The sequence below is a fragment of the Hyperoodon ampullatus genome (assembly GCF_949752795.1).
Source record: "Hyperoodon ampullatus genome assembly, chromosome: 18".
Lineage (NCBI taxonomy): Eukaryota > Metazoa > Chordata > Mammalia > Artiodactyla > Ziphiidae > Hyperoodon > Hyperoodon ampullatus.
The window spans coordinates 37,017,281-37,039,784 of NC_136931.1; the positions used below are offsets into that span (position 1 = coordinate 37,017,281).

Below are 22,504 nucleotides of genomic sequence, written 5' to 3' on the forward strand. Positions count from 1 at the left end.
TACTTCCTCGTTCACTCTCAGCAGGTTGTGCATTTCTAACAATTTGTCCATTTCTTCTAGGTTGTCCATTTTGTTGGCATAGAGTTGCTTGTAGTAATCTCTCATGATCTTTTGTATTTCTGCAGTGTCAGTTGTTACTTCTCCTTTTTCATTTCTAATTCTATTGAGTCTTCTCCCTTTTTTTCTTGATGAGTGTGGCTAACGGTTTATCAATTTTGTTTATCTTCTCATAGAACCAGCTTTTAGTTTTACTGATCTTTGCTATTGTTTCCTTCATCTCTTTTTCATTTATTTCTGATCTGATCTTTATGATTTCTTTCCTTCTGCTAACCTTGGGGGTTTTTTGTTCTTCTTTCTCTAATTGCTTTAGGTGCAAGGGTATGTTGTTTATTTCAGATGTTTCCTGTTTCTTAAAGTAGGATTGTATTGCTATAAACTTCCCTCTTAGAACTGCTTTTGCTGCATCCCAAAGGTTTTGGGTCATCGTGTCTCCATTGTCATTTGTTTCTAGGTATTTTTTGATTTCCTCTTTGATTTCTTCAGTGATCACTTCGTTATTAAGTAGTGTATTGTTTGGCCTCCTTGTGTTTGTATTTTTTACAGGTCTTTTCCTGTAATTGATATCTAGTCTCATAGCGTTGTGGTCGGAAGAGATACTTGATATGATTTCAATTTTCTTAAATTGACCAAGGCTTGATTTGTGACCCAAGATATGATCTATCCTGGAGAGTCTTCCATGAGCATTTGAGAAAAATGTGTATTCTGTTGTTTTTGGATGGAATGTCCTATAAATATCAGTTAAGTCCATCTTGTTTAATGTATCATTTAAAGCTTGTGTTTCCTTATTTATTTTCATTTGGATGATCTGTTCATTGGTGAAAGTGGGGTGTTAAAGTCGCCTACTATGATTGTGTTATTGTTGATTTCCCCTTTTATGGCTGTTAGTATTTGCCTTATGTGCTCCTATGATGGGTACATAAATATTTACAATTGTTATATCTTCTTCTTGGATTGATCCCTTGATCATTATGTAGTGTCCTTCTTTGTGTCTTGTAATAGTCTTTATTTTAAAGTCTATTTTGTGTGATATGAGAATTGCTACCCCAGCTTTCTTCTGATTTCCATTTGCATGGAATATCTTTTTCCGTCCCCTCACTTTCAGTCTGTATGCGTCCCTAGGTCTGAAGTGGGTCTCTTGTAGACAGCATATATACGTGTCTTGTTTTTGTTTCCATTCAGCCAGTCTGTGTCTTTTGGTGGGAACATTTAACCCATTTACATTTAAGATAGTTATCGATATGTATGTTCCTATTCCCATTTTCTTAATTGTTTTGGGTTCGTTATTTTAGGTCTTTTCCTTGTCTTGTGTTTCCTGCCTAGAGAAGTTCCTTTAGCATTTGTTGGAAAGCTGGTTTGGTGGTGCTGAACTCTCTCAGCTTTTGCTTGTCTGTAAAGGTTTTTATTTCTCCATGAAATCTGAATGAGATCCTTGCTGGGTAGTCACCTTGGTTGTAAATTTTGCTCCTTCATCACTTTAAATATGTCCTGCCACTCCCTTCTGGCTTGCAGAGTTTCTGCTGAAAGAGCAGCTGTTAACCTTATGGGGATTCCCTTGTGTGTTATTTTTTGTTTTTTCTTTGCTGATTTAATATGTTTTCTTTGTATTTAATTTTTTTTTTTTTTTTCCGGTACGTGGGCCTCTCACTGCCGCGGCCTCTCCCGCTGCGGAGCACAGGCTCCGGACACGCAGGCCCAGCGGCCACGGCCCACAGGCCCAGCCGCTCCGCGGCACATGGGATCCTCCCGGACCAGGGCACGAACCCGCGTCCCCCGCACCGGCAGGCGAACTCCCAACCACTGCGCCACCCGGGAAGCCCTGTATTTAATTTTTGACAGTCCGATTAATATGTGTCTTGGCATGTTTCTCCTTGGATCTATCTTGTATGGGACTCTCTGTGCTTCCTGGACTTGATTAACTATTTCCTTTACCATATTAGGGAAGTTTTCAACTATAATCTCTTCAAATATTTTCTCAGTCCCTTTCTTTTTCTTTTCGTCTTCTGGGACCCCTATAATTCGAATGCTGCCGCATTTAATGCTGTCCCAAAAGTCTCTGAGACTGTCATTTCTTTCCATTCTTTTTTCTTTATTCTGCTGTGCAGTAGTTATTTTCAGTATTTTATCTTCCAGGTCACTTATCCGTCCTTCTGCCTCAGTTATTCTGCTATTTATCCCTTCTAGAGTATTTTTAATTTCATTTATTGTGTTGTTCATCATTGTTTGTTTCCTCTTTAGTTCTTCTAGGTCCTTGTTAAATGTTTACTGCATTTTGTCTATTCTATTTCCAAGGTTTTGGATCATCTTTACTATCATTATTCTGAATTCTTTTTCAGGTAGACTGCCTATTTCCTCTACATTTGTTTGGCCTGGTGGGTTTTTACCTTCATCTGCTGTGTGTTTTTCTGTGTTTTTATTTTGTTTATCTTAGTGTGTTTGAGGTCTCATTTTCGCAGGCTGCAGGTTCGTAGTTCCTGTTGTTTTTGGTGTCTGTCCCCGTGGCTAAGGTTGGTTCAATGGGTTGTGTATGTTTCCTGGTGGAGGGGACTAGTGCCTGTGTTCTGGTGGATGAGGCTGGATCTTGTCTTTCTGGTGGGCAGGTCCACATCTGGTAGTGTGCTTTGGGGTGTCTGTGGCGTTACTATGATCTTAGGCAGCCTCTCTGCTAATGGATGGGGCTTTGTTCCTGTCTTGCTAGTTGTTTGGCATAGGGTGTCCAGCACTGTAGCTTGGTTGTCATTGAGTGAAGCTGGGTCTTGGTGTTGAGATGGAGATATCTGGGAGATTTTTGCCATTTGATATTACATGGAGCTGGGAGGTCTCTTGTGGACCAGTGTCCTGAAGTTGGCTCTCCCACCTCAGTGGCACAGCCCTGACGCCTGGCTGGAGCACCAAGAGCCTGTCCTCCACATGGCTCAGAATTTAAGAAAAAAAATAGAGAGAAAGAAAGAAAGAGGACAAAATAAAATAAATTAAGATAAAATAAAATAAAGTTATTAAAATAAAAAATTTAAGAAATTATTGAGAAAAAAAAATTTTAAGTTAAAAGACAAAAAAAGAATGAGAAAAAAACCGGACGGACAGAACCCTAGGACAAATGGTGAAAGTAAATCTATACAGACAAAATCTCACACAGAAGCATAAACATACAGACTCACAAAAAGAGGAAAAGGGGATAAAATAATATATATTGCTCTCCAAGTCCAGCTCCTCAATTTGGTATGATTCGTTGTCTATTCAGGTATTCCACAGATCCAGGGTACATCAAGTTGATTGTGGCGATTTAATCCACTGCTCCTGAGGCTGCTGGGAGAGATTTCCCTTCCTCTTCTTTGTTCACACAGCTCCGGGCTTTCAGCTTTGGATTTGGATCTGCCTCTGCCTGTAGGTTGCCTGAGGGCATCTGTTCTTTGCTCAGACAGGACAGGGTTAAAGGAGCAGCTGAATCGGGGGCTCTGGCTCACTCAGGCCGGGGGGAGAGAGAGGAACAGATGCGGGGCGAGCCTGCAGCGGCAGAGGCCGGCATGACGTTGCAGCAGCCTGAGGCGCACCGTACGTTCTCCTGGGGACGCTGTCCCTGGGTCACGGGACCCTGGTAGTGGTGGGCTGCACAGGCTCCCGGGAGGGGCGGTAGAGTGATCTGTGCTTGCACACAGGTTTTTTGCTAGTGGCAGCAGCAGCCTTAGCGTCTCATGCCCGTCTCTGGGGTCCGTGCTGATAGACGCGGCTCACACCTGTCTCTGGAGCTCCTTTCAGCAGCACTCTTAATCCTCTCTCCTTGTGCCCCAGGAATCAAAGAGGGAAGAAAAAGTCTTGTCTCTTCGGCAGCTCCAGACTTTTCCCGGACTCCCTCCCGGCTCGACATGGCACACTAACCCCTTCAGGCTTTGTTCACGCCGCCAACCCCAGTCCTCTCCCTGCATCCGACTGAAGCCAGAGCCTCAGCTCCCAGCCCCTGCCCACCCCAGAGAGGAGACAAGCCTGTCAGGCTGGTGAGTGCTGGTCGGCACTGATCCTCTGTGCGGGAATCTCTCCGCTTTGCCCTCCGCACCCCTGTTGCTGCGCTCTCCTCCGTGGCTCTAAAGCTTCCCCCTCCGCCACTCACAGTCTCCGCCCGCGATGGGGCTTCTAGTGTGTGGAAACAGTTCTTCCTTCACAGCTCCCTCCCACTGGTGCAGGTCCCATCCTTATTCTTTTATCTCTGTTTTTTCTTTTTTCTTTTACCCTACCCAGGTACGTGGGGAGTTTCTTGCCTTTTGGGAGGTCTGAGGTCTTCTGCCAGCATTCAGTGGGTGTTCTATAGGAGCAGTTCCACATGTAGATGTATTTCTGATGTATCCGTGGGGAGGAAGGTGATCTCCATGTCTTACTCTTCTGCCATCTTCTCAAATCCCCTCATGACTAGTTTTCTTAATCAAATGGCTACCATGCAGGTAGATACCGAAATGAGGTAAAGAGATAAGCAACTATGTCTGCTTTTGTAAAATCCTACCCTTAAATACATACCAGCAATATTGTAAAAGACATTTTTTAGGAAAGATAAAGAATAAAATTTATTGGGCAACTACTAAATATCAAGTGTTTTGCATATAACATCTTGTTTAATCCTCAGAATAATATCTTCAGGTAGGTTTTATTACTCCTACTTTTACAGAGAAGGAAACCAAGTCTCAAAGATGTAAAGTTACTTGCTCAAGATCAAACAAGTATTAAACAAGAGTGAGGATGAGATTCAGGTATAGCTGAACACAAAATGTGTACGCTTTCCTTAGGCTCTTAATGGGGGCCACAACACATAACAGTCCAGGAGCCTCAGGCCTATGGTCTCTTTAAGCCAAAAGAACTTTATTAATTGGCTGACTATTAAATTAGGCTGAAACGAGGCTGCTATATAAGTGCCTAAAAAGAAGAGAGTGTCAGACACACAAAATAAAAAGTTGAGTTTTGCCCAGAATATACAATAAAAATTTACCAGGTATTGATATGCCCATCAAATCAAATTAATCAAAAAACCTAAAAAGAAATAAATAAAGAAAAAAACTCAGGTCACATGCTGATAAACTCACTGAGATACTGATAAACTTACAGAGCCAAGCTAGAGATAAGCCAATGATTCATTTTAAGGAATAATTTTAAAAATTATCATCTAAGAATAAAAGTAAAAATGCCATGACATTTCTTACCTCATCACAAAATGCCATAGCAATTACTACAAATAACTGAACTTGTAATGCCAATGTAAGTGCTCTAGCTGATCAACTCTGCTAATCTAAAATATAACTGTAGTAGTCAAATGAGAAATGGAAGCCATCTAAGATACTGGATGCTACACTCCTTCCCTAATAATTAGTTAATTCATTTTGGTTGTGGAATTGGCCTATAAATTCATTGTCCAGTATGTTTTACCACAAGGCTCTTTAAAGAAAAACCTGGACATCCAGATCTCTTTTTGGATTTAAGCAGTCAAAACAAAAGAAAGTATATTCAACCACAGCACATACTGACATGTTAGCATTCAGAGCACACCTCAAGCATGAACGCACGCAAATGCAGGACACACTAAATTCAATAAAGAGTAGAAATAAAGAAAAACATAGCAGAAACAAATCCAGGAGGAATAAAGAGGGTTAAAATGCATAAAACAATCTGGGTATATTAGAAACTAATTTTCCAAAATGAAGATACTGGCTTTCACTTTTGGTAATATTAAATAGTTTCTAGCCAAAGTTATCAAGGAAAAGCTCAGCTATAAACCCAGGACATTCTTTAAAGATTGCTAAATGAAATCACACCATTATACACTGTCCCACAATGATAACGTCCAAGGAACTACAATAGCAGAAAATAAATCATTTCCAACATAAATGAAGTATTTCTAAATTAGTAAATAAACTATAAATGCAAACCACTCTATTTAACAGATATAAGTTTTATTTCTTTATAGTTATCACTAAGTTTTGGTTAGATGAACCCCAAGTGTCTATACTGAAAGTAATTTATAAGGAATCCATCTTTTAAATGGCTTATAACGATTAAGTTTGGTATTTTCCTATTTAGTTTCTTGGTGCATTCTATTTTGATTTAATAATATGGTACTGGAAAAACTTTTTGTGTATGGTTTTAAACACTCTGTGTAATGTTAAGCACAGTTCTTAGGTTTTGAAATTTTCGGGACTATTGATGCATAAAAGCATACCTTTAGCATTCTATTTCCCAGTAACTGCTGAAGGACTTTGTCAGTGCTGAAAACCCATCAAGCCCTTATTAAGAAAGCCAAGATGAAAATGAAAGCCTGATGCTTAAAAGAAAGCACAGTTCAAAGATATATGTCCTCTTGTTCTCTTAGTTCAAAGGTTAAATCAAAAATCAATTGGCAATGTTACATATACTATTTTGTCATTTGGCAGATGACAACTAAAGACATGGATCATTATTGTTCCTTAAAGTATAAGCTTTGTTTTCTCCTGTTTGTGACTCTTCCGTAAGCTATTTCTTATTTCTTTTCTTCAAGATTTTCCCCCTCCATCTTGCCAAAACAGGGCTTGAAATACAAATGGAAATAAACGGTGGGGGAACCACCTCTGAAAGGCTATGGTGAAACCAAAAAGAAAGAATTTTTCACCGTCACTGTTTTGATTGGGTCATCTCACATTTATCTGTTAATGAGTCCTGAGGCTTGAATATTCTGCTTAAGGCACACTAAAGACAAAGCAGCCTCTTGCCAACAGGCTTTTCCCAGTGTTCACACACAAAACAGGTTTTAAATGGCCCAAGGTGGGTCACAACCCACAGAAAAAAGCCACAAAGACTTCAGTCTTCATTTCAGCTCTACGGCCACTTAACAAAGCCCTTCTCTTCCAGATACATTCAAAGGCCTGTGTTCCTAATGGGAATCCATATATGGTCTTTCCTGGATACATAGACCTCTTCCAAATTGTTTTCAAGACCCAGGGCACTCATCTGGAGAGCAATTCCACAGCTTTCATCCAGCTTGCAAAGGGTCTCATCACCCTGACAGTCTAAGAGCCACTGCACCAACACCTCCTCCAGCCCTTACACCAGGAAGCCATGGGATAAAAGGCAAAGCACATGGCCTTGAAACATAATAGTCTCAGAACCTGGGGCAACTTGCTTCATTTCTGTGGGCTTCCCTTTCCTGTCTATGAAAATGCATATAAAAATACCTACTTCACAGGGAGTTGATGAAGAGAAAATAATTGGGACGCTGACCAAATTTTTCTACTTTATAAAAGTTACTTTGTTATGCAAAAAGACAAAAATTATTGAAGAAGCTTTTTATCTACCCAGGTGATAATTAAGGCTCCCAGATACTGAGGAATTGCCCCTGGTCAAACAGAGGGGCTCCACTCTGCACTTCTCATGCTTCTCACACCACAGACCACATTCACCATACAGTGCAAACTTGAGCCCAACAATAACAGAAATGGTGCTCAGGCTTGGGCCCACCAAAGAGGAAATAAAACCAAAATAATATCATATGGTGACATCAACCTTCAGAAACAAAGATATTTAAAATTACCAAGTGACCCTTTTGGGTCTACACACTTACCAGACCTTAAGAAAGCTGGTGGAGAAGAGACGACTGCATCAGGTGAGCTGGCCATTTCAAATTGTTGTCTCTAATCATAAGCATCGCAGGCTAAACTATAGCAATTTTCAAAACTGTTAGTGAAGGTTAGAAGCAATCAGCATTAGATTAATTGAAAGCAGTGTAAGCAGTTATTAACATGAGGCAGTGTGCAACAAAGGCAATAATTGAGGTTCATTATAATTTTATTTTCTCTTTTATGACTTGAAAATTTGATTTTCTTTGCTTTGATAAATTACATTTGCTTATATGGATGAGGCAGGAAATATATAATGGCCACTTATTAAACATTACATAAGAGTAGCATCGAGTAGCTCTATTGAGCAGTGAAGTGATTATGCTACTATGTAACAATGCTCAGAACTCTGCAGTGGCATCTATATCATAGTCAGGTTAGTCCAAGTTTCAAACAAAACTCACTTTATATACTCCTCTAAAAGTAACAAACAGAATCAGGGTGATTGCTTTTAATGACACAGGAAGTTAATGATTCACTGAAGAAAGTTTATAGTCTACACGTCACAGCTATCAGAAGAATCTAAAACCTCAACTAATTTGGAGGGATGACTTCAAATGGTATCTCTTTTATTGTTATGATGTAAACATATAGGAACATCCCTCATTTATACAATACACTCAACTACGTTGTACATGAAACTGGATTTAAGTGACTGCATTCAACAATAGTTAAATAAAATTTGATTTTTTTTCCTCAGTAAAGAAAGAGAAGGTAGGTTTTCAAAGCTTACTGTTATGACATGCAGTTCAGAGGAAATTAAGACTGGAGAAGAAAATAAACCCTATACGTTTATTAGAGGAAAAGAGAAATGCTGGAAAATATATGTTGAGGGTAGAGCTCAGTTTCCTGTAAGAAAACTCCAGTTACTCTCTTTGACCGGAAATTATCAACTCAATAACCCCTTTTATAGCCCAGATAGACTCACTGTTAGTGGTCAACTCAATACTTCAGTATGACACAAAAAGTTTGAGAAAAAGTGTGAAACAGAAATATACGTGACTATTCTAAGTAACTGTACTAACACTAAAATGTACTAAGGACTAGTTTTTGAAAAATTCTCTCATACGTATGGTAGTTTTGCTATAACCCTAAGTAAATAAGTGCACAACTATTTTTAAGGTTTAAAAATAGAATGGAATAAGCAACAAAGATTGGGTGGATTTCTCCTGTACGATTTATGAAATTACTTTCTTCAAAAAAAAAAAAAAAAAAAAAAGACAGCTAAGATCTCCGTTGTCTGCACAACAACTCAGAACTTCATGAATGGGAAAAGCCAAAAGATAATGGGGTAGTATTAGCTGAGAGAAAAAAAACAAAACCCTTAATACCAATGCAAATGCATAATTAGCTTTCCTAGGGCTATGTCTTTCAATGTTATCAGATTATCGACTTTGACATTATCATCTCCCAACACTAATTTATATCGTAACAACAAGCCTTCAAAAGGGAAGATTCTTTGATGAATACTTGTCATTCCACCATCTTTCCTGTTTATAGGAACACTTTTTAGCTCGAGATTACATCCAGCCAGCCAGGAATAAGAGACGTTTCAATCCTGGTTGTCAGATGAGTTATCAGCCACAAGTGCTAACTTCAAAGTGTGACTCTGCAATTTGAACAAGTCAGTTCAGGACACTGTAACTGCTATAACTGCCTGCGCAGCGTGTTCTGACCTAGGTGGCCTCGGGTTTGGGAGCCACAACTGGGAACTAGGCGTCCTGGGGCCACTTGCCCAGGGAAGGGGCCCACTTCCTTCTGAGTCCTAACTATGCTCACCGTGACCCCCTTCGTGGCCTGAGGCCCGGTCTCCCTCAATTTCTGCCACATAGATAACTGGCTAGATCTCAGAACTTGTAATGTTAAAAGGAGATACGAAATAAGGCAACAAGCAGCCGCCAGTTTTCTAGGACCAGACCCTACTCATATGTAAAAATGAAGCTATCTGACTTTCGGGGAGGAATACAGACAGGAAGGGAATACACCGCGTGATTTCTAAGAAGACTCCAGGAGAAGTCGGCACCACCACCTACTTTTCGAGAGGGAACACACATGAAGTATAGTCGGGGAAGAAAAACGGAGCAAAGGTGGGACCACCACCTAATGGGGAAAGACATCAACAGGAAGTCAGGGACCACCGTCTGCTTTCTAAGGGGAAACAAGCGGGCACAGGTTCATTCCAGGACCCCCATCTGCCTCCTGCCCAAGATTCTTGAGGGGGAGTACCCTCTACGGTGCGGGGGGGAAGGGGTGGCGCCCCAGCCAGCCAAACCTGAGCGCTTTATCCGGGCTCTTCGCTCCAAGACCTTCCAGCTCACTTCGGCCACGAGCCCAGCCATCGCGCTCGGGCCGCCGTCTTGGCCACCGCCCCCGGGGCCGCCTGTCAGCTCCTCCCGGCTGGCCCCGCCCCCCCCGCGCGACACTGTCGGGAGGCGCACCGGCCGGAAGTGAGCGCGAGGGCGAGCTTCAACCTAGCTTCGCGGCCTCCCGAGCGTCAGAGGGGCAGCCCTACGGGAGAGTGAGACGGGCCTGACCGCGGTCGTGCGGGCGTGTGGGCTACGCTCTTTCTCTCTCGGCCGGCCGCACGGTGCTTTCCGGCTGCCGTCAAGCGCAGCAGTGGGCCGGCGGGCGGGGGCCGAGGGGCTGCCATGGCGGCGGCAGGCCGGCTGCTGGGCTCCTGGGTGTTGCTGGCGCCGCTGCTTGGGGGCCTCGCACTGCTGGGAGTCGGGCCGGTCCCGGCGCGGGCGCTGCACAACGTCACGGCCGAGCTCTTTGGGGCCGAGGCCTGGGGCACCCTGGCGGCCTTCGGAGACCTCAACTCTGACAAGCAGACGGACCTCTTCGTGCTGCGGGAAAGTCAGTGCTTGCCCGGCCCTCCCTCTGTTCGCGTGCCCCTCCCGGTGTTGCCCACACCCCTTGTCCGGATTCCCGGTCCTCCTGCATTTCCCGGCCCTTCTCTCCCAGCCCGGTCTCTCCCCTTTTATTTCCAGCATCCTTGCAGCTTGCCTGTTTTCTCCATCTTTTCCAAACCCAGGTCCTGGCCTGACCACTCCACAATTTGATCCACCCCCGCAAGCACTGGAAACACCCCGTTTTTGGGGGTTTTTTTCCTGAGACGACCGCGGTCGTCACTCACGCACCCCGCCCTTCTCATGGAATCACCTTCCAAAGTCCTTCCTGATTCCCAGTAGTCTTTGTAGCTTGCCTTCACGTTCCCTCCCAAGGTCCCTTCATTCCTGTCTGCTGTATTTCCTCCAGTCTCCCTTCCCCTTTGATGAACTGGAAAAGGTGCGACTTGATAATTTCCTCTCGTAGAGGACCTCTTCCTCCCTCTTCATTTACTCTGTTCACCCTCCCCTCCCTTTGTCAGGGTCCCAGCTTTCTTAGAAACTACTGTTCCTTCCCAAGGGCCTAAACACTCCACAGTTCTCACAAGTATTTTGCAGGCACTACTAATAAGCCCAGTGTCTCCTTGGAAAAGGATTCTCAAACTGCAGGTTTTTCTCCCTTCTGGGCTGCCCTAGTCTTTTGTGTGCAAAAGACTTCCTTGCTTTGGCCACCACCCTAGTCTTCCAAATCTCTGTTTTCTTTTCCAGCTTGAGGTTCTTGGGAGTTCTTTGCTTTAACCATCACTAAACAGACTTTTTTTTTTGTAAATCTTGATGCTGACAATGGGCATTAGAGGCTCTTAGTATCCTCTAGTACCCACAAAGCAGGTACTGTTTAAGGTCATGGCTGTGAGAGAAGGAAGTGAAGCACTTATAGAGTTTGACTGACAAGATCTTGGCCCAGATCTCTTGGAGTCCTTGTCAGGACTCCAGAGCCTCTTGTGGACCTTGGGTATTTCCCCTATCTTTGTATGACTCCATGTACTGCAAGAAGGGTGCATACTGCCTAACCTATAGCCACTCCACCCAAACTGGAGACAGAGATTCTCCCCTTTAAAGATACCCTGTGTTTGACTAAACAATTTCAGAAATCTGTTCCAATGAGTGCTTACTGAGCTCCAAAAATGCATCAACCTGGGGGATGGTTCTGTAGGAGCCACAAGAGCATAGTCTTGGAGGATTCAGCTTTGTCTGCTTAAATATGACATCATGTCCTAGTTACTAGTCAGATACCTACAGTAGGAGTTTCTGCGTCCTTGGTGTGATGCATCTGTGCAATGGACTAAACAGCCTTATAAGAGGCTGAGTTGTTAGGTTTGGGGAAGACAAGACTTAACACATAGTATAGTTATAAGGCATATTCTTTATATGCTTCCTTTAAGTCAATCAGTCTGACTCCTGGCAGAAGCCATTGGCTTCAATTTGCCTTGACCAACTACATTTTTCCTTGTTCGTCCTTCTGGTTTCCCTGCTGCTTTGAATATTGAATTTGTGATATACTGTTAGGAATCTCCATTCCACTAGTCTAATAGGACCAACCTTGAGAGGGCAGACGAACTGGAGTAAAATAAAAGTTTTCTTGTTGAAAACAGTGCCCAGAAAGCTTCTTGTAACCACTAATTGTACGTCTCACTGGGAAGCATTTTTCTAATGTATACTCGCTTCTTTTAGGAAATGATTTAATCGTCTTTTTGGCAGACCAGAACGCACCCTATTTTAAACCCAAAGTAAAGGTATCCTTGAAGTAAGTACAAATGTATTTGTTTCTGTAAAACAGTCGTTAGTGTAATAATAGATATGCAATAACTAGTTGGATTGTCTTTGAAATCAATTTTACGCTGAAGTGGTGTTGTGATACAAAACCACTAGTTATGAGGTATGAAGCAAGTAATTTGTTAGGAAAATTAGCATACCAAAGTTTAAAAATGATTTGCTTTAAAAAATAAATAAATAATTTTGAGTGGAACTGTTATGTAGGTCTGTTCCTACATAAACACCTTTCAGTCCCTTGCAATCTGATATGCTTTCTTGAATGTCTTGGGGATTGTCCCTCATCCTGAGTGTGCCTGTGGGAGCAGCTCAGTCACAGGCTCATCAGGTCAACTTTGTGCTTGGTGGTCTGAGGGAGGAGTTTGCACTGGGGTCAGTGAACTCTGTTCTAATTTTTCATTTATTGACTGATAGGTGGTGACTGCTAGGTGACTCATAGGTTGATTTTGAGGAAATTCAAATCAAACTGAATTTTTTAAATGTTCAAATAATAGTTCTTTTTTTTTTTTTTTAATATGACTGGCGTTGCATGAAACGCAGTGACCCTCATTGATAGTGAGCCAACACAGTTTTGAAACTATAAGAAGCAAGAATTGATCACTGTCTGGAGGAAGAGATGAGTCAGTGCAGGCTGAAGTGGCAGCTTCTAGAAAGTTATAGGACTTGTGCTTGACCTTAAGATAAGTAAAATTTAGGTGAGGGCTTTCAAGTTTCAGGACACAGAATTAACAAGAGATGGTAGTAAAAACAGCAGGTTGTGAAGAGGAGGTGGAAAGATTTGCCTGACAGAAGTGGAGGGTATACTTTGGAAAGTTATGGACTAGGAAGATGAGATCAGGGCAGACTAGGAACCTTCATAAATATCAGAAAGAATTGACCTCAATCCTGAGAAAAATGGGGAATCATTACAGGTTCTTGTTTAAAGGAGAGGTGGTGAAAACGGTATTTTAAGTTGATTTGATTTACTCGTTAACCATGTGCAGGATGAATTGGTATGTAGAAAGATCAGAGATTACTTGGAAACTGTTCCAAAAATTTAAGAAGTCCCCGTATGGGGTAATGAGTGCTCAGATTCTACAATATTTAACTTAAGCTCAGACATATGTAAAAAAAAAATTGGCCTTGAGTTAGAACATTGAGGCATTGAGGGTAAAGTTATAGATGTTATCCATCTATTAAACAGGAGATTATCCCTCTTGAGAAATGTTCCTTGATACTGGATGTCAGCATGCTTGGAGTGGGGAGGGAACAGAAGTTGATAAATATTACATCCAAGAAATGAACTGCCTAGAAGTGGTTTTTCATGGAAGATTAAAAGTTAAGGAATTTGTGGGCTATTAAAGACTTGGGTTCCACTGAGTTTTTAAAAAATCCCAATTAATTTTTCTTTGATTAATGTAATGTTTTATATACTTATAAAATTTAGAAACTCTTGTATTTAGTATAGTTTTCAAAAACTAACTGTCCTTCACTGTTTTCTTCCCCCCTCCCCTGTTCCTCTCTCAAATGCAACCACTTTTAAAACTTTGAGCTGTTTCTTCTGATGTTTATTTCCATATTCTAAAATAAGTTTTTATACTGTAATTTCTTAAGTTACCATCTTCATCTCTTGGATTTTTTGTTAGCATAGACAAAGATTTAGCATCTTTAAGTTGGCTGCATCTCCGTATAGTTATATCATATTTTAGCTTGGTCAGTAATCCTTGTATAAATTCTGGCCATGTAGATTATGTGTACTTCAGAGCCAAGCAGTATACAGTATTTCATTTCTCTATGGTTTTTCCCTCCAAGAGTAAATGATTGTTTTTTAAAAAATAAATTGCACAGTTTTCTGCGTACCTATCCTTAATTTCGTTGCAGATGTTCCATCATACCTGCCATATACCTGTTGTGCTTTTTCTTTTTTCCCCCATTGAGTTCTCTGCACTCCTCCCCAATCTGAATTCATTCTCTAGGCCTTCTGCAGAGTTACTATTTGGAGACTTTCCCTTTGTCATTCTTTGTTTGATCCCTATCTCTTGGATCCTGTGCCATTTTGTTCTTTGCGTGCTTCTTCATTTACTTCACTGGAGTGTATCCTTCAAGAAATTCCTGAGAAAGGATGCATGGGTATGTCCCTCCCTTTCCAAAACCTTTTTCTACTCACTCTTTGATTGGCCTGTAGTCTTCTAGCTTCATCAGTTGCTGGTTTTAAATCCATTGCTATTCTTTTTCCTAATCCTTCAAATATGGCTTATTTTTAATTTTTGAAGCTATTAGGGTCTCTTCTTTATCCATTTTCTCTGAAATTTCATAATATGTCTTAGTGTAGACTATTTTTCATTCATTACTCGAGCCTCTCTTCAAACTGGAGGCTTCTATACTTGGGACCTTTTTGAAATGTTCTTACATTATTTCTCTGATTATTTTCTTGTTTTTGCTTTCAGGAATTCCTACTAGTTGGTTATTGGACTGCCTAACTCCATCCTTTATTTCTTTATTTCATTTGTGTTTTTGTCATTTTGTGTCTTTTTCCCCGTGGGAAGTTTTCTTAATTTTATCTTTGGTCTTCTATTGAATATTTTTATGTTAGCTGTCATATTTTCTTTTTATCTTCAAGAAGTTTTCTTTGTTCTCTTATTGTTTTTTTCTCTTAGCATGCTGTTCTTTTTTTTTTTTTTTAATGGATGTATTTTCTTATGTCTTCAAGTGTGGTTTTGAAGTTTTCTTTTGTTTCCTCTGTTATCTCTGTTTTTTTTCAGATTCCTTATTAGTATTTGTTTTGGCTCTCTTTAATACTCATAGTTTTCTTTAAAAGGCAGGTAACTCTTTATTATACTATATTAAGAATAAGGTACTAAAGAGCTAATTGGAAACTCTGTGTGATGGGACTTACCTCCTGTCTCCTTCCCTGTGGATATGTTCCTGGCTGACTGTCATCCTAGGAATTTGGCAGAATTGGGGGCAAGGACCAAACTGTTACTTTGTAGACTTTCCATTAACTCCCTGTTTTTAGTGTAAGGCCAATATCTTACCCTCTCCTGTAACTTACATCTCTAATGCCTGAAACTTCCCAGAAGTAAACTACTTGGTTGTTGGCACGCTGAGCAAGAGGGAGAAGGGACCATCACAGAAAAGGTGTTTTCAGCCTTACACCTTATTTTTGTCTTCTGCTATTTTGGATGACGCCAAATTCTGAGCCTTTCAGAGGTTCTTCAGGGCAAAAAGCTTCTTGAGCCTTTTCTCCAAGCACTTCAGCTTATACAGTTGACCATTGAACGACATGGGTCTGAACTGCATAGGTCCACTTACATACAGATTTTTTTTCACTAAATACATACTTCAGTACTACACTGTCCTCAGTTGGTTGAATCTGTGAATGTAGAACCAAGGATGTGGAGGACCAAGTATAAAGTTATGAAAATCCAGCTATGGATTTTCAACTGCAAGTGGTCAGTGCCCCTAACACCACGTGTTCTTCAAGGGTCAACTGTAGTTTCCTTGCCCTGCTAAGGCAGATCCTTTCATGATCTCTTTGTCTTTGAGGGTTATACTTTAAAAAAAAAAAAATTCCTTATCATTTTAGTAGGTTCTTTGAAAGAAGAAGAGATAAATTTGTGTGTCAGTCTGTTATTTTGTGAAGTTCTAATTCCTATTTTTACAACCATAAAGAAGGGCAATTTTAGGAATAAAACCTGATCAGGTTAAGTTCCCATCTAGTCCTTTGTAATATATTACTGTCTATTTCAGGGTTCTTTTTGACCCCAAATCATTAATTTATTTGAACAAGTATTACTGCCAGGTATGTGCAGCATATGTATGACTGCACATGCATACATACGCAGGTACACATACAGAGGTATACACTTAGATGCAGCTTGCTACATAGTAGCACGTGCAGTTGCTATATCATCATTTTTAAAGACCAGCTATTTTTCATGGAAAGGTTAAAGCATTGTTAGAATTCTTTGAGGAAACTGGCATTACAAAAAATATTTTATCATAATGAGGATCAATTTTAGAGGCCGACACAACTGAATTTGAATTCCAGCTATTCTATTTAACTAGCTGTTTAACAATGAAAGCTACTTCAACCTCAGTTTCCTGGTCTGTTCAGTGAGAATTACGATACCTATTTCAGGTGATGGAGATGATCAGATAATAGCTATTAAGTACTTGATGTAATATCTGAGACATAGTAAGTAGCTGAATTAAAATAAAGCTATTATTATGTTGTTTTTCTTAATTATTCTTACCCTTGTCAGTATTTTCCTCATTTTCACTTTAGGTAAAACCTATTATATGTATTTTTATATTCTTGATGCCGTTTAGAAAATAATTATCCATAGGCTGTTTGGAAACTTACTGTCTTGCTGTTTGTTCTTAAGTAGAATTAAATGTAAATTGAATTTAAGGCCTATTTTTTGATTGGGTCGCTCAGACAACATTATGACAAGACTCCAGAATGTTTTATTACGTTTTCAAGGTTAATATAAACCATTTTAGAATATTTTATTATTAAAAATGTAGAATTAGGTATGTATGTTTTGATAGTGTATTGCCAGGTTTGGTCAAAAAGAACTTATTTTTCATTGTGAATCTTGAAATAAAATGACTAGTTTTCACTGTAAATTTCAAATCTGCATTAAAATCTAAAATTAATTAATCTATAGATAATATCTTTTATAAAATGATAGTGATACCCTCAGTGCTTTAGCAATTAATAATGAGCCTCCATTTATGTTGGTTTTTTTTTTTTTTTTTTGGTCACACTGTGCTACTACATTTCCCCGACCAGGGACCTAACCCCCACCCCCTCATTGGAAGCCCGGAGTCTTAACCACTAAACCGCTAGGGAAGTCCTTTGAGCCTCCATTCATATAAACACCATCCATATGTCCTGGTGTCTTTGACAAAAGAACTAGGTGAAAGGATTAAGCCAATGCTTGAACATAAAACTGTGCTTCCTCTTAATAAATATTTCAGCTTTTTCTTGTTTCTTAAAACCCCCTGCATTCATCCTGAATTCTTTCATAGACCAAAGAGGCCTACATACATGAAGGATGATAAGCTATTAAAGAAGAGAATGTAATTAACCAGTTCTGTGCAGTTTTAAATTTTGCATTGAAAATATTTTGGTATGGTGTAAATATAGAAGTGTACTTTTCTATTATAGCTCTACTGGAATGTTTGTTTATTAAAATGTTTGTTTCTTTTAGGAATCATAGTACATTGATAACAAGTGTAGTCCCGGGGGATTATGATGGAGATTCACAAATGGATGTTCTTCTGACATATCTTCCCAAAAATCATGCCAACGGCGAATTAGGAGCTATTATCTTCTGGGGACAGAATCAAACCTTAGGTGAATTTGTTTTAAGAGTTTTTAATATTTATCACTGGATATTAAAGGAGAAATATGCCTGATATTCTTAGGTCAATGTAACAAAAATAAGGTTCAGAAATCAGTTCAAAAATGCAGTTCTTGAGTGTCAGTAATTGTCTCTAAAAACTTCTTTAAAAGTCTGTTTTCTGGTTCTTCTTTTTCAACCTAGAACTGGTCTGCAGTCAACTCCAGGGAACAAAATCTACTCTGTTAGCTTAAGGAAGAGAGAATTTATTAAAGGGTTTTTATGCTTTACAGAGTTAACGTGATAGCTAAAGAACACACACGAGGTTGAACTTTCAGGGACAATCCTCAAAGCCTTCAAAGAAGCTACTGCCTTTTTACCATCAGAAAGTGGCAAGTTGCACAACAGGTGCTAGAATGACACTCACTCACCAGCAAAATGGATGCCATGCACCCTCCCTCTTAGTACTTACAATTCAGTGATCAGACATTAAGACAGAAATGGCAGAAACACAGCCTTTACCTCATTCCTGCCTTGCAAAACTCACCATATCTAATTAGCAAGGCTTACATTTTATTTAGAATCTTAAATGCAAGGATATCTGAGAAATGCTATTTTTGGTTTCTAGTCTCCCCAGTACAGGAAAGCACAAAAAGTTTAGAGTAAAGGCTGAGAGTCAGTCTACCATATCTACCCACAAATCTTCAATTCTTATCTGAAAAGCCAATTAATTATACCTAAATGGACAACTTTGTTCATGGAGCCAGACTGAAGAAAGGAGGAGGAGAGGAGGGTATGGACGTTTTAGAGTCTAGTAGTTTTGCATGTACTGGGTTCTTTATATCAAAACCTTAATTGTCAACTGCTCTACTGCTACATTGTATAAAAAGGAGACTCATCTAAGAGATTTTCAGAATGAAGACTCAAAAGGAAGTTATTGTAATGCTGGTCTTCACTGTAGAATAAACTCTCCCAATAGTTTATCTTTACAAACTTGGTGTCCATTTAAGTTAGATTTATAGTGTCTCATTAATGCTAATAGTTGGAGTTATTTAGAGATGAACTTTGAAAAGAAAGTATTTTTCCCTAAGTGCAAATATCAAAAATAATGTGTTATAAAATGCCTTTTCATTTATATATATATATATTTTTTAACAGATCCTTGCAATATGACCATACTCAATAGGACTTTTCAGGATGAACCATTAATTATGGAGTAAGTATGTGCTTGCTTCCCTTTGAATGATTTTAAACTTACAAACATAAAATCTTTCACATAGGAAACTACTTTGCTAAGTTGTATTGACTCTAAATTCATTCTCCCTTTAAAGCTGATAGGGACCTGTCCTCTGAATTATATATTTATTTGCCATGATGGAAGAAAGAGAAAGGTGAAATTCATTATTTTGCAAAGAGGGAGAGATTTGTCTTTTTGGTTTTGTTTTAAAAGCTTTGAATGTGTCCATGATGGATCTTTGTTGATCCTAGCTGTGTCGTTACTCAAAGAACTAAGATAACTGTTTTGGATAAAACTGTTAGTGCTTGATTGACAGATACAAAGGGTAGAGGATTTCCTCTAGAGACCTAGGAAGATTTCTATATTAAGGAGAAACTTTGTCCTTTTCACAACTCTTCCTTAGTATTATCATTTATCTCCTCAAAGTAGACTCATGTACCAGGATAAAGTTAATCCAAATTTCTGTTAGGATTCTGATAATGATGTAGATATCATTTCGGGGAGTAAGCAATGTATAGCCACATTCTTGTTTCCAGTGCTGCCTTTTGTACAGTTATTAAAATCAATAGGTCAGTAACCATTAGAAGTCTGAACTTTAATTCACGGATTAATCTTTTTAAAGGTGCTCAGCTTGATTTCTTTTATAATTGGGTGTTTTTCATTGTTGTTACAATATTCAGTGGCTAGTATAAATTTTTATACCAACTAGGGATTACTTTTTTGGGTTATTTCTCCTAAGCCCATCTGACTAAATAAGGAGGATCATGATTCTGAAATAACGGTCTCCTTATCATTCAGAGACAGGCTAGGCTATGAAGAGGTTACAGACAACACCAAAATCTCACAACAAAAGTTTATTTCTTGCTCACACTGCAGGTCAGTGTGGGTCAGTGATAGGCTCTTTTGCCAGCTCTCAGAGTGTCTTACAGGCCTCATCGTCTGTGGAGCTGTACCGTCATGTTCTTCTCATTGCCAAGATGACTGGAGGGTCCAGTAACGAAAATTAAACACTTTGGCCTCAGAGTGAAACATGTCACTTCTGACATTCCATTGATTGCAACAAATACTGACTGTTGTATGTCTACCACACCTCCCCAAAGTTTTTGTTTTTTTTAAACTAAATTAGAAGTGAGAATTTAATAAAATAGCTGCTTAATGTTTTTAATGTTTTCTTTTTAGCTTCAATGCCGATTTAATTCCTGATATATTTGGTATCACAAATGAATCCAACCAGCCACAAATACTATTAGGAGGGTGAGTAAATATTATTACATCCATGTAATTAATTGTACATGTTGCTGCTGGAGGGACTGTGTATCTATGTGAACAGTTTGCTTTAACCATTGGGGGAAAAACCCCAGCTCATTGGAAATCCTTGTTTAAGATTTTTAAAAGAACATTTGGTCAACATATAAGCTTTCTCAAACACTATGGATTTGATCTGCAACTGGTTTCTGTGTAGAGCCAGTTTAATCCTTTTATCCCTCTGGAAATTAGAGATACAAACTTTGCAAGTCCCCATTTAAATATTGGTTCATTGGATGTTTTTAGAAATGGAAAGATTTAATTTAAATAGTATGGATAGCTGCCGTCTTGATTGAATTCTCTACCTTAGTCATGTTAGCTCCCAGATGTTCACTGATAAGCCTTGTTCCTTCTTTGTTCAATGAGCAATTAATAATTGCCTGAAAATGTAAACATTCCTTCTCTAAGCTCTGGAGACTTTTCCACGTATACTCTATCCTTGACCAGTTTGTATGCTAGGATTCTCTTATTATCCAAGAATGCCATTCTTAGGGAAAACTGCCTGGAATCTTGCAATTCAAAGATCTCCATTATAATTCCTCTAGATTTAAATAGAACTGTCTTCCTAACACAGGAATTCATGATAGCAAGATACTTTTCATGAGATACCTTCAACTTGGTTAATTTTTTCTGTATTTGATAAGGCAAACATTTAAAGAGTACAGAACACATTTATTTATCTTTTTGACTTTCCAGCAAGCACAGAGAACCACCTTTATCAATCTGTCTTCCCAGGCACTATAAATCTAATGAATTTTCCCTCTGTGTTTTGGAGAAGTAATGTATTTTTATGATTAGTTTCTGAAATGTGATGCACAGGCACATAGACAAGTAAATTATCAAAATATGAGCTATTCTGAGGTGAAACTGTTACATTTCCTATCACTTTCTCTTAAAAGTTTTCCATAAAGAATATGAGTGTTTTTATGCTAGTCATAGTGACCTTTGAAAGACTTGCTGTGAATCTTTAATGAGAAACCTGTTTTTTCCTCAAACTTTGAAAAAATACCTGGAAGAGAACCCTGCTTTAGAGACCAGCTGGATGGAGATCTTGCTTTGCCTTTGCGGCCATGTCTGGGAGGAACTGAGTGTGGGTGGGCTAGGGGAAGGCACAGGTGACTCCTACCATAGCAAGCCCTGCTTGTTTGTCTTGGGTAGACATGTGATTGAGAATGTGATGATGACTTCTGGCCTGGTTTATTTCATGGTAATCTCCATTTTAGTGAAAGAAATACTTGGAATATTTTTAATATGATGTGGTTTGACTTTTGGAAATTTAAACTTATGAAACAGCTATTGTAGATAATTGAAAAAGTAAAAAGTACTAGATATTGTGTGATAATGTCATAGTTTATTTATTTGTTCTGAATTCTATGTCAGATATTTTTTCCTCTGCTGCTTCTTTAAAAACTTATTCTGCCTAAGGATATATTCACTTCTATTTTTTATACATTATTCTCTGGCATACTGCAGTATACTGGAGTAATTCTCTACTATTTTATGATATTTCTCATTTAAACTCCAGTTACAGATTAAACAATAGTGGCTAACCATATTATAGGTAACAAGTTTGTATCCAAGATTTGTCCTGTTACCTTTGTCCTGATAACTTTTTAAATGAAGTTATAAAAATTGACAGAAAAGAATTTTTGTCAAGAGCATTGTTAGGATGACTATTGCTAGTGTTATCATTATTCAGACAACAGAAAGCTGAATATGTCTCTATGGGGGCAAGCATTAATATGTTACTAAAATAAGAAAAATGTATTTCGCCATATCAATTTTATGTTACAGACATATGATTAGGTGTGTAAGTGAAAAAGCCATTAGTATTGACATTTTGGACCATTTGCATGACTTCTGATTGGCAGCCCAGTCTTATCTATTAAGGAATCTAACCAACTTTTGCAACTTAGATATTATGCTTATTTATGCCAGACCCAAGATTATCTTCAATTTAATTAAATTTGGCTAGCACCTTAATTTTATGGGAAATTTTGCAATGATCTTTAACTAGAATGCTAAATGCTCCCATGGGATTATGCTGGAAAGCCCCTGGCTGTAAGTGGCCCAGTACAGGCATGGAAACAGGAGATTGCCCACAGGTAAAACTAGCATGATCAGTTCGGCTGGAGTAAGGGTGCAGATGGTCAGCCTAAGCTGGAGACAGTGATAGGTAGAAGAATCCCTTTTAATTGGTACTGCGGGGGTTATCTGATAGGGACAGGAAGGGTGCTAAACCTCTGCTGAGGTGCCAGAGATAATTGAAGTGTGTTAAATGTACAAAGGTGA

At 39.2% G+C, this 22,504-nt stretch overlaps 2 protein-coding genes across 3 annotated transcripts in view; one reads left to right on the forward strand and one right to left on the reverse strand.

Moving 5' to 3' along the window:
* Positions 1–10,021, reverse strand: part of PHKB (phosphorylase kinase regulatory subunit beta) — a gene marked incomplete at its 5' end in the record, with an annotated part of 202,564 nt that extends 192,543 nt beyond the window's left edge. Inside the window, one exon of one of the 2 annotated variants that reach the window (XM_079724408.1) lies at positions 9,955–10,021. In XM_079724408.1, the coding sequence (XP_079580534.1) occupies positions 9,955–10,021 (67 nt within the window). Of the gene's footprint in view, positions 1–7,627; positions 7,683–9,954 lie in introns of those variants that run through there. The other variant, XM_079724409.1, reaches the window with a different exon arrangement.
* Positions 10,022–10,330: 309 nt separating this feature from the next.
* ITFG1 (integrin alpha FG-GAP repeat containing 1) overlaps positions 10,331–22,504 on the forward strand; it is a gene marked incomplete at its 5' end in the record, with an annotated part of 260,202 nt that continues 248,028 nt past the window's right edge. Inside the window, 5 exons of the mRNA XM_079722990.1 lie at positions 10,331–10,538; positions 12,242–12,314; positions 17,539–17,684; positions 18,829–18,886; positions 20,087–20,161. Coding sequence (XP_079579116.1) covers positions 10,331–10,538; positions 12,242–12,314; positions 17,539–17,684; positions 18,829–18,886; positions 20,087–20,161 — 560 coding nt within the window. The remainder of the gene's footprint in view (positions 10,539–12,241; positions 12,315–17,538; positions 17,685–18,828; positions 18,887–20,086; positions 20,162–22,504) is intronic.